Here is a 12,140-nt window from a genome sequence, read left to right as displayed (position 1 = left end):
AACCGCCTAGAACTCTTCGGGGTATGGCGGTATACAAAAATAAAGTTATTATTATTATTATTATAATCTTGCGACTTCTAGGCGGTTTACAGTGAAAGAGAGCTGTACAATCAACAAATAAAGACCCAAATGGTCCATCTAGTCTGCCCAACCTGATTCAGTCTAAAAATTTGTTGTTGTTTTCTTCTTCTGCCCGGTACTGTTCTTAGGTTCCAACTACTGAAGACTCCGTCAAAGCTCACTCCAGTCCATCTACACCAGGGGTGCCAAAGTCCCTCCTCAAGGGCCGCCATCCAGTCGGGTTTACAGGATTTCCCCAATGAATATACATGAGATCTGTTTGCATGCACTGCTTTCATTGTATGCTAATGGATCTCATGCATATTCATTGGGGGGAATCCTGAAAACCCGACTGGATGGCGGCCCTCGAGGAGGGACTTTGACACCCCTGTCTACACCCTCCCCAACCCATCCTCCCCCAAACGGCCATATTTTGGTGTTCGCTGACAGCACAGTGGGATAAAAATATATTTATTTGGATTCTGCTCACACCTATTCATTATGATGTCATAGAACTTTATGGTTATAGAAATATGGTTTTTTTTTTGCCAATGACTTAAAACAGGAGTTTTGCTTGAAATACGCTAAATCAGTGAGGCTTTGCTGTGCGTATAGTTCCATGCTCCGATGCTTTTTCCCCCCCGTGTTATGAGTAATACTGTGATGAATGACAAACTAATACAGGGATCTTCCAGCAATTGTGAGTGGGATTCGTTGTATGCTTGTATTATATATTTTGGACCACCTGGTCAAGCTACTGGCCTTGTGTGCAATTATAGAAACATGGTAACACGATGGCAGATAAAGACCAATTCGCCCATCCAGTCTACACATCCGCACCTATCCCAGGCTTTCTTGAATTCAGACACAGTCTCTGTCTCCACCACCTCTTTGGGGAGACTGTTCCACACATCTATTACCCTTTCTGTAAAAAAGTATTTCCTTAGATTACTCCTGAGCCTATCACCTCTTAACTTCATCTTATGCCCTCTCATTCCAGAGCTTTCTTTCAAATGAAAGAGACTCGACTTGTGTATTTACATCACGTAGGTAAATATCTCTTTATCATATCTCCACTCTCCTGCCTTTCCTCCACAGTATACAGATTGAGATCTTTAAGTCTGTCCCCATACGCCTTATGAAGACTACATACCATTTTAGTAGCCTTCCTCTGGACCAACTCCATCCTTTTTATATCTTTTTGAAGGTGTGGCCTCCAGAATTGTACACAATAATTTTGCCTTTTTTTCTGCTGTTCTATGCCTCTCTATACCTTGTCTTTGTCTACTAAGTCTATTCCCTTCATTATCTTGAGGGGACATGATCGAAACATTCAAGATAATGAAGGGAATAGACTTAGTAGACAAAGACAGGTTGTTTATCCTCTCCAAGGTAGGGAGAACGAGAGGGCACTCTCTAAAGTTAAAAGGAGAAAGATTCCGTACAAACGTAAGGAAGTTCTTCTTCACCCAGAGAGTGGTGGAAAACTGGAACGCTCTTCCGGAGGCTGTTATAGGGGAAAACACTCTCCAGGGATTCAAGACAAAGTTAGACAAGTTCCTGCTGAACCAGAACGTATGCAGGTAAGGCTAGACTCAGGGCACTGGTCTTTGACCTAAGGGCCAAGGCGGGAGCGGACTGCTAAGCATGATGGACCACTGGTCTGATCCAGCAGTGGCAATTCTTATGTTCTCTACCCAAATGACAGAAAGAGGGAAGTGAATGGGGGGCAGAGCCGCATGCTTGAAGGCCAAGGCATGTCTCAATAAACAAAGAGAATGTATTTATTTGGAAATGTCTACCTCCTTAAGGATACCCCAGTGAAAAATTTGAAGATACACTAGTGAAGTAGATGTCATTTGACATAAACTGATCAGCAGTGTCAAGTCCTCTCATGGGAAGATATCTGATGGCTCATTTGGATCCAAAGTGGCTCCAACTTAAAAATGAAGACCACTGGGGTATACGCTATTCTGTAACAGTAGACGCTTAGATAGCATCACGTACAACTCAACAGGGGGTGTGGGCTTAAGTAGGCCAGGGTGTTCACAGAAGATGCACACAGTGTTGTGGAATAGCGGGAATTTTAATAGAGAATGATATGGGGATAAACTTTTCCTGACCTGCAGAATCTCTCTGCCCGAGAGCTCTGTCCCTGTCAGCTCTGTCTTCATCTGCACAAACCTCAAACACTTTAAAATCATAAGACCCCCTTTTATCAAGCCGTGATCCGAGGATGAAAAAAAAGGAGCTATGTTAAAGGTCAAAGGCATCTTTTGAATAAAAATGTATTTAATTTTCCTTTGAAACGTTCTAATACTGTTTCTTCCCGTAATTGTCGATTGGGTTGTGCCGAGTAGGGGTTCATAGATCTGGGCATGTCACCAAACATCTTAGAGCAAGATATTGGTTATCTATGGAGTTCCGTGTTGCTTCTAATGGTTTACTTAAGTCTTAATCAAATGTCACCGAGTACCTACAAGACTGTTTGGTGCCTTATATACCTTCATGGAGTTTGCGTTCCTCAGCTCAGTCTGGTTTGGTTGTTGCTACACAGAAATGTTTGCACTATGAATCAGTAAGGAAACGTGTGTTTTCTTGTGCTGGACCATCTGAACGGTTGGTTGTACAGTACTCCCCCAAATATTGAAAACCGCGAATAAGGTTTTTAGCGAGGGAGACAGGAGAGGGCAGCCGGAGCGCCGGCGAGTGAAGGAAATCACTCACGGTATGCTCCGACCGCCTCTTCCTGCACTAAAGTCGGGCCTCACCAATTAGGAGCTGCATATCAAAGCAGCTCCTGATTGGTGAGGCCCGACTTTAGTGCAGGAAGAGGCGGTCGGAGCATACCGTGAGTGATTTCCTTCACTGGCCAGCGCTCCGGCTGCCCGATCAGAAAATACCGCAAATGACTGGGATCGCGAATCGCCGACGGTGAATGACCAGGGGAGCACTGTATATCTTCAACAACAGATTTATATTAATTTAAGAAATCACTGACGAAACATCTTTTCTGTCAGATGAAATATGCTACATCTTAATAGCTCTGACTGAAGTATTGACTTGTTTTATTAACAGCTCATTGCAAGTTTATTTTTATAGTGTGTTAATGAAAGTGTTACGTTGTGATTTGTCAAGTGTTTTAATATGTATTGTAATGGATGAAAGCGGAATAGAAAAAATAAACTATATAACTGGCTTCAAAGTAAACTTTCCTGTTGTCCTTTTTCAGATCAGCCTTATTATGATCGACTGGTCCAAGATGCCCCATTTCTCACCAGCAACGGCAGGCTGAATGAGCAGCTGGTAGATAAAATCACTCTTCAGCTGAACAGGGTATACCCCCAAATCCTCACAAACAAAGAAGCAGAGAAGGTACTGAATGTGACTGTGTTGGGCCCTGCTTGTGTGTGTGTGTGGTAATGATGTATTTTTGTTGTTCACCACCTTGAACCGAAAGGCATTTGGGCAGTATAAAAATCAAAACTTATGTTATGCTACGTTATCAACCTGCTTCAGGCTATAGATTTTATCAGAATACTCGCTCACGGCTAAATTTATATACATCAAAAACAGAAAGCCTAATCTGTCCTAATTTGACTTTTGCGTACACCTGGGGTGTAAGGATATTTTTAATCCGAATAGGGTAAGGTTATTGGGATAGTCTATGTTTCTGGTTTTATTGAATAATCATTGGGTGGGGGAGAAAATGGTTGGTTATGTATATTTGTAAGTTGAATGTGCTTTTATTAACTTATTATATGACTAGTGTTTAAGCCCGTTACATTAATGGGTGCTAGAGTACATGTCTGTCTGGGATTTTTTTTTATTTCTCTCTCTCTCTCCTTGGATGCTGTCTGTCTGTCATTCTTTCTGTCTGTCTCTCCCTGGCTCCCTGGCTGTCTATCTTTATTTCTAACTCTATCCTCTTCCCTCAATCCTGCATGTGCCTTTTTTTCTTTCTCCTCCCCACTTCTTTCCAATGTTTGCTCCCCCTGTCCCTCAGACTTCCATTCAGCGGCTGTCCCTCCTCTCCTCCACACTTCCATTCAGTGTCTGTCTCCCTCTCTCTACCCCTTCCATCTATTGTTCACCCTCTATCTTGCCCCTTCCATTCACTGCCCTCTCTTCTCTTTCCATCCAGTGTCCACCCTCTCTCTCTCTCTCTCTGTTCCATATGGCATCTCCTCCTTCCTTTCCCCTTGGTCTGGCATACCTTCCTCCTTCCCTCCTTCCCTCCATGCCCTGCCATCTCTTCTTCCCTCCAAGCCATTCTCTCCCCCTCTGCTCCCTTTCCTCCTTGAACTTCATCGGGCAGCAGCAGCATTCACAATTCATTGCTTTTGCCGGCTTCAGGTCTTCCTCTCTGTCGGGTTGGGTCTTCATGAAAACAGAAAGTAGGCAGGACCCGCCAGAGAGGAAGGCCTGAAGCCGGCAACAGCAGCGAATTGTAAACACTGCTGCTGCCCAAAGAAGCCAGGCCTTGAAGCACCCGAGACAGACCGCTTCTCTCCCCTCCCAGCCCAACCCCTGCTGACTCATTTCTGGCCGGCTCCCTTACCCTTTCCGATCCCCACCTGCGTCGCACGACACCCTCCTTCGCCACCACCGACATGCCTGCATGCGCCGGAAGCCTGAAGACGTCGGAAGCAGTTTCACCCTGAGCGCAGCGGTGGCCACCGTGGCTGGCAATCAGGGTGGCGAGGACGCGGCTCAGGAGACTGGGGTCTACGAATGATAGCTAACTTGAGGCTTTCTGTTTTTGAAGTTATTTGGGGGGTATTTCCTGGCTGCACAAGAATAACTTGTAAAGAGTCTTTCTGAGAAAGGAGAACCTAACTGAAAGGGGCTGCTTCTCGAACTGTTCTTCCCGATTTTAGGTGACGGTAGGTGTCCTACCGCCGTCCAGCAGCCAATCGGGGGCACATGTTTTTAGAAAAAAAAAATGCTGCAGAGGAAGGACGCTTGTGAGGAAGGCATCTGTGGTACATCTACAGACACACAGGTTCGCTTAAGCAAGCCCAAGGTGGGGCATGGGCGTGGTTTAACCTGGAAGTGGCGGGTGGGCTTAAGTGTCTGTATGTGTCTCTGTAGACGGGCCTTCAAAAAGATGGCCTACATTTAAGGCATCTGTCCGGGAGTGCAGACCCCATTCTGACTAGGACGCTGCTGCGTGATTGACAAGCGATTGGCGGCAACTTCTTAGGTGGCTACCAATACTGGTATCCCAATGAGAGCAGGCAGCGAGGGGCAGGACTGGGGTATAACGGGGCGGGTCTAGGGGTTGAGGTGAGCAGGTAACAAAATGACTTGACATACCGTGAAAAGAGGGGTTGCTGTTCTGTTTTAAAAATACTTGAGTACCCGATTACTATCCAATACATTGTAAATCGCTTTGGGTGAATGAGTCTCTTCATGAAAAGAGTGATCGATAAATCCAAATAAATAAGGCCCTCTTTTATACCACACACCAGCGCTGAAATTACACTGCTGATAGTCACACTTAAAAAGATCCTCAGAACACCATCCAAGCAGTATAGCTCCGTGTAGCAGCACTCCTCATCGATCCTTATAAATAAAGCGTGATGCCACAACTTTCTATATATTTTCTTAATGCTTTTTCCTTATATCATCATCTAGTATAATAAAACGCTAAGCGCACATGCGCACTCTTACCGCGTGTTCCCTGATCCGTATGTCCGTGGCCGGCAAGAGTGCGTGTGTGTGCTTAAAACGACCCCACGCTCGTGGCAGCAGAACCCCAAGTGAATCGCGGATCCAAACAGCCCTGGCAGCTGAACTAAATAGCGGCCCGGGAAGAGAAGCGCTGAAGACTGCAGCCGCTTTACCGGCTCCCCACTCACCCCGTAAGTAATTTCTTCACGGTCTGACCCTCCCATCCCTTCCTGACGTCTGACCGCTCCCCCCCCTTTCCCTTCCCACGGTCTCGACTCTAGCAGCGTCCGCAGCACTCTACACACGCTGCTTCGGGGCCTTCTACTGCCCTGATTTGCGCTGCCACGTCTCTGATGATGTCATCAGGGACGTGCCAGAGTAAATCAGGGCAGTAGAAGGCCCCGAAGCAGCGTGTGTAGAGCGCTGCGGACGCTGCTGGAGTCGGCAGGTTTGGAGTCGGGACCGCGGGAAGGGAAGGGTGGGGCGGTAAGGGACTAAGGGGACCGGCTAGAATGTGGGAAGGGAAAGGGGGGTAGGGGAAACGCTGCTGCTGCACAGGGAAGTGGTGTGGGGGGAGAGAAATGGAGGGAATGCTACTGCTGTGGCTGCTGCACAGGGAAGTGGGGATGGGGAGAGGGAATGCTGCTGTGGCTGCTGCACAGGGAAGTGGGAGGAGAGAGCTAATGCTGCATAGGAGGCAGGGAGAGAGAGACAGATAGATAGAAAGAAAGACAGACAGCGGGAGGAAGGGAGACAGAAAGAAAAGAAGTAAGACACAGGGGCAGGGAGAGATACAGAAAGACAGATAGACAAAGGGGGCCAGGGAGAAAGACAGACAGAAAGAAAGAGAGGGAAAGGGAGAAAGAGACAGAAATAAAGACAGACAGACAGACATATATTCTAGCACCCGTTAATGTAACAGGCTAAAATGCTAGTTTTTTTTATACTTTTATAATAATAACTTTTTATAACAATGTTTGCACTTAGCTTCAATAGCTGCTGCTGCACCAGCCCCGCCGACACGTATCATTACTTCATCAGGGACGGGGATAATGCCGGAGTCAGCCTGCAAAAGCTGTATGGCTTAGCCTTTCAAACAAACCACCCTGGCTTTTTTACTAAGCCATGGCAGAGATTTCTACCACAGCCCCAGGCGCTAAATACTCTTGACACTGCTCCGACGCTCACAGGAATTCTATGAGCATAGGAACATGTAGAGCTCCAGGCTGCAGTAGAAACTTCTACCTTAGAAACATAGAAACATAGAAAAAAGCGGCAGAAAATGGCTATAGCCCACCAAGTCTGCCCATTCCAAGTATCCCTCCCCCCTGAGTTTACTCCCTTGACTTAATAAAAAAAGGGGTGGGGGGAATAAATAAATAAGGGCACAGCCAAGAGATTCAGATGGAAGGCTAGGTAACCTTTGATTATAATCTATAGCAGTGGTCACAAACTCGCGGCCCAGGGGCCACATGCGGCCCGCCAGGTACTATTTTGAGGCCCTCGGTATGTTTATCATAATCACAAAAGCAAAATAAAACCGTTTCTTGATCATAAGTCTCTTTAGCTATAAATTATAATATTAAAACCGCCTAGAAGTCGCAAGATTGTGGCGGTATAGAAGAATAAAGTTATTATTATTATTAAGACTTAGCCAAAAGGAAAGATTTATAAACTATAAAGAGTTTTAAACTAAACTAAACTAAACCTTAGGTTTTTATACCGCGCCATCTCCATGGTCGTGGAGCTCGGCACGGTTTACAGGGAATGTAATGAGAAAGGAACTCCAGGGAAAGGGTTAGATGAAGATCGGAGGGAAGAAGAATGTTAGAGAGCTAGAAAGTCAGGGAGGAGGGAGAGTTAGATTTTAGAGAAAAGCCAGGTTTTCAGATGTTTTCGGAAGGGTTGGAGAGCACTCAGGTTCCGAAGGGGGGAGGTGAGGTTATTCCAGAGCTCGGTGAATCTGAAGAGGAGGGAAGACCCCAGTTTTCCTGGGTGGGAAATGTCTTTTAATAATAATAATAATAATAACTTTATTTTTGTATACCGCCATACCCAAGGAGTTCTAGGCGGTTTACATTAGATTAACAAAAAATTACAAGTGGTTTAAAAACAATTGAACAATATTAGAGGCAAGCAATAAATAATCCGTGGTTCGATAACAATTGAACAATATTTGGAGCAAGGAGGTAGAATGAAGTTAGGAGAAGAGAGGGGGGTAGGTTAGGGGGGGGAGGGGGGGTAGGTTGGGAAAGGAGGTGGAAGGGGGGAGGAGGAGATTGTTGTTCATTGGAGAGGGGTGTTAGGTGTCTTGTCCATGGAATAGGTGAGTTTTGAGAGAGGGGAAGGATAGTTTCGATTTTTGGGTAGGTCTGGAGGTACTACGAATCGAGGAATTCCAGGAGAGTGGGATTAATGGAAGAAGGATGCCGTGGAGGATCTTGAAAGTTAGGCTGATGCATTTGAAGTGGACTCTGGAAGTTATCGGAAGCCAGTGAAGCTTGGAAAGTAGTGGTGAGACGTGATCAAATTTACTTTTAGCAAAGATAAGCTTGGCTGCGGCATTTTGGATCCGTTGGGAGTCTGTGGAGGCTTTTCTTCGTTAGGCATATGAAGATGGAATTGCAATAGTCCAGTCTGGAGAGGATGATGGATTGGACGAGAACGGCGAAATGTTTTTGATGGAAACAGGATCTTACTGACCTCAGCATGTGAAGGCTGAAATAGCATTTTTTTTACCAGGGAGTTGAGGTGGTCATTGAAGGACAGTGTAGAATCAATGATGACGCCCAGGACCTTGCTGGAGAATTCGAGCTGCAGAGAGGAGCCGGAAGACAGTGGGATTGAGGGGGGTAGCTGAGCTAATTTTGGGCCAAGCCAAAGTAATTTTGTCTTGGATTCATTCAATTTCATTTGGACGGTGTGGGCCCAAGATTGGAGGTTAGAGATACAGGAGGATATGTTCAGTGAGAGATCAGTGAGGTTCGAGTCGGTCTCGAGGAGGACAAGGATGTCGTCAGCATAGGTGTAAATTGTTTCAAGGGGGGATAGATGGAGGAGTTTTAGGGAGGACATGTAGATGTTGAAGAGGATAGGAGATAGAGGTGAACCTTGTGGGACTCCACAGATTGGTGTCCAGGGGGAGGATGAGGTGCCATTCATGTTGACAAAGTAGGAACGGGAACGAAGGAATTTTGAGAACCATTCAAGGACAGTGGAGGTGATGCCAATCTCGGAAAGTTGGTAAAGTAGAATGTCGTGATGAACAACGTCGAAAGCGGCAGAGAGGTCAAATTGCAAGAGGACGGCGAACTTGTTGCGGGAGTGGAGTTGTTGGACCTTGGAGATTAGGGAGGTCAGTAGGGATTCGGTGCTGAAATTAGGGCGAAAGCCGTATTGGTAGGGCAAGAGGATGGAGAATTTCTCTAGGTAGGAAGAGAGTTGAGTCGATATGATTGACTCAAGCATCTTGGATAGGAGAGGGATATTTGCTATTGGGCGATAGCTGGATGGAGTGGAAAGGTCGAGGTCAGGTTTTTTTCAATAGAGGGGTTAAGGCGATATGGCCCATTTCTGGGGAGAAAAGGCCCGAATGTAGAGCGGAGTTTAGGAGTTTGGTAATGGAAGAGATGGCTTGAGTGGGTATTTCCTCGTAGAGGTAGGAGGGGAAAGGGTCTAAAGAACAATTACAGGATTTCATTTTGAGACAGAGTTTGAGGATGGTGGAATCAGATACTTGGTCGAAGGTAGCCCAGAGTCTATCGGCTGGGATAGCGCTGGAGGCCGGTAGAGTAGGGCTGGGGTCGGTGAGCACCAGGGAGTTGTAGGAAACTGCGGGTGGGAAGGAGCATCGTAGGGTAGTGACCTTATCATTGAAGAAATTTGCTAGAACATCGGCTGAGGGAGAGGAAGGGAAAGAGGTGGAGTCTTTTTTGGAGGTTAGAGAGCGCCAGATTTTGAAAAGTGTACTACTCTGGTTATTGGATCTAGAGATTTTCTCGCCATAGTAGTTCTTTCTTGCTTTTTTTAATGTAGAATTATAGTGCTTAATGTTGGCTCTCTAGGATTGTTTATCTGTAGGGGAGTTAGATTTTTTCCATTTGCGCTCCAGGGCTCGACATTTCTGCTTTAGTTGTCATTTCTTTAATAAAACATTAACTATTTTTTCTGAGGCCCTCCAAGTAGCTACAAATCCAAAATGTGGCCCTGTAAAGAGGTTTGAGTTTGAGACCACTGATCTATAGTGAGGTTTCCAAAGTTTCAGTCACAGTTCATTTTGCTGTGGTAACTTTTTTTTTTTTCTGTAAACGATTTATCAGATCACTTTACTCTCTGAAGCTCATTTTCAGCTCTATAAATTGGGTTAGCGAAACAAGAACACTAGAACAATGGCGCGGCTCTTTGAAATGGCCTGCAAGTTAGTGCTTGCGTTATGTCCCACTGCTTTTCAAACCAGTCCTCAGGGCACAACCTACCTGTCAGGTTTTCAAGGATATCCACAATAAATACATAAGCGATAGATTTGCACACACTGCCTCCTTGTTATGTGCATCTTTCTCATGCATATTCATTGTGGATATCCTGAAAACCCAACCCTGAGGCCTAGTTGAGAAGCACTGCCATACATCTTGGACAGCAAAAATATCACAGCGTTTGAAGTCCACAAGGCTTCTCTAGGCTACCTGTTTTCTGTTCCTGTTGCAAACATTTTTGTGCCTCTCTCTGACTAGTTGCCTATCTCTGAAGCTGAGATTTGCTCTGGATCTGTATATGAGTCCTCCATGTATCCCAGCAGAGGTATGGAGAACTGGGGAGTTCCCCCAGTGTGTTCTCAAAATGGGTATATGCTACCCAGGAATCAATGTCTTTGATTCACACTTTCCCCAAACGCAAAGACAAAAAAGCTTATTTTCTCTGTAAGGTTCCTTTGTTTTATTTTAATGATATGACACATAATGCAAGCGCACTGGGTATTTTTTTTTTGGGGGGGGAACCATTTCGACATTGCCAGCTTAGTCATGCTACTTTAACACTTGGATTGCAGCCCAGATGTGATCACTATCATCCTCTCCAATATTTTCTAACATTAGCATTCCTGCAGGCACCATGGGATTGAAATAATGGTGTCAGGTCAAAAGCGCGCCGGGACAAAGGCGCGCCCAGACAATTTAACGCAGCGCGGAGGCGCGCACCGCTCAAAATTACTGTTTTTAGGGCTCCAACGGGGAGGGGGTGGGGGGGAACCCCCCCCACTTTACTTAATAGACATCGCGCCGCGTTGTGGGGGCGTTGTGTGGGGGGTTGTAACCCCCCACATTTTACTGAAAACTTAACTTTTTCCCTGTTTTTAGGGAAAAAGTTAAGTTTACAGTAAAATGTGGAGGGTTACAACCCCCCATAACACTGGCGCGATGTCTATTAAGTAAAGTGTGGGGGGGTTCCCCTACAAAAACCCCCGTCGGAGCCCCTAAAAACTGTAATTTTCTTCAGCGCGCGCTTCCATCTTGCGCTCAGTTGTCGGCGCGCGCCTTTGTCTTTCGCGCCGTTGTCTATGAACCAAAATAATCCACACTGCCATAATCCTTCAACAGCACGTAGTTGGGTGTTTAAAACCATCGCTGCCATTCCATTGGACTGATTATGTCCCACTGATTCGGTTCAGTTCAGTTTATTTGATATACCGCAAATATTAACAGGTACGCAGTTTACAAAGTGTAAAAACTGGAGAAGGATTGATCGTGAACACCAGAAGACATGACAAAGAGCAAAGCAAGACTCCCTGAAACGGGAGGGTAAAGGGGCAGGAAAGATTTCAGTGTTAATAGAGATATGAGAGGAAGGGAAGTGACTGAGCGGAGACAAGGGAAATTAGCTCTGATAAGAGGTTATAAGGCTCACTTTCAAAAAAGAAAGACATTAAAAACAACATGGCATAAACCGACTTCTTAGACATTTTGCTAGGCTTTTTGTTCACAGTGCATCCAGAGTTCAAAGGCGCATGTTGGAGGCATGTTATTGGCGTGATTTAGGCATGCCTAGCACTTGGGTGTCATGCAGCAATCATCAAACTTTTCCCAAGACATTCAGGACGCCATTTAGACGTCCCAAGCTAGACCTATTTTAAAAACATCTAAGTGCCACAAAGGTACCCAAACTGATCAGATGACCACTGGACGGTTTAACTCATGACCCCCCATACTCCCCAACTGGTCAATGACTTCCTTTCCCTTCCCCCCCCCCCATCTCTATAACAGCAGCACCTGATATAAGACATCCTAGTTGAGCATCAAGCAGGTGTCTGGACTGGCCTGGTGGGAGGTGTAGTGAACCATAGAGAGGGTGATCCAGGCCCACTCTTATCTACTACATTTATGGTCGAAAGTGTAAGCCCATAGTTCCATAGT

At 45.7% G+C, this 12,140-nt stretch overlaps 1 protein-coding gene and 1 long non-coding RNA gene across 3 annotated transcripts in view; one reads left to right on the top strand and one right to left on the bottom strand.

Annotated features, from left to right (window-relative positions):
- The window catches only part of LOC117351239, a 166,840-nt gene that overhangs the window by 120,681 nt on the left and 34,019 nt on the right, over positions 1-12,140 (bottom strand). The gene's annotated exons all lie outside the window — the stretch shown is intronic.
- The window catches only part of CARD19 (caspase recruitment domain family member 19), a 31,404-nt gene that overhangs the window by 2,564 nt on the left and 16,700 nt on the right, over positions 1-12,140 (top strand). For both annotated transcript variants that reach the window (XM_033926281.1, XM_033926282.1), the window contains exon 2: positions 3,293-3,435. In XM_033926281.1, coding sequence (XP_033782172.1) covers positions 3,293-3,435 — 143 coding nt within the window. The remainder of the gene's footprint in view (positions 1-3,292; positions 3,436-12,140) is intronic.

The sequence above is a fragment of the Geotrypetes seraphini genome, chromosome 17 (genome assembly GCF_902459505.1).
Source record: "Geotrypetes seraphini chromosome 17, aGeoSer1.1, whole genome shotgun sequence".
Classification (NCBI taxonomy): Eukaryota; Metazoa; Chordata; class Amphibia; order Gymnophiona; family Dermophiidae; genus Geotrypetes; species Geotrypetes seraphini.
The sequence above is the reverse complement of the archived record's forward strand: the minus strand, read 5'-3'. Positions and strand labels throughout refer to the sequence as shown.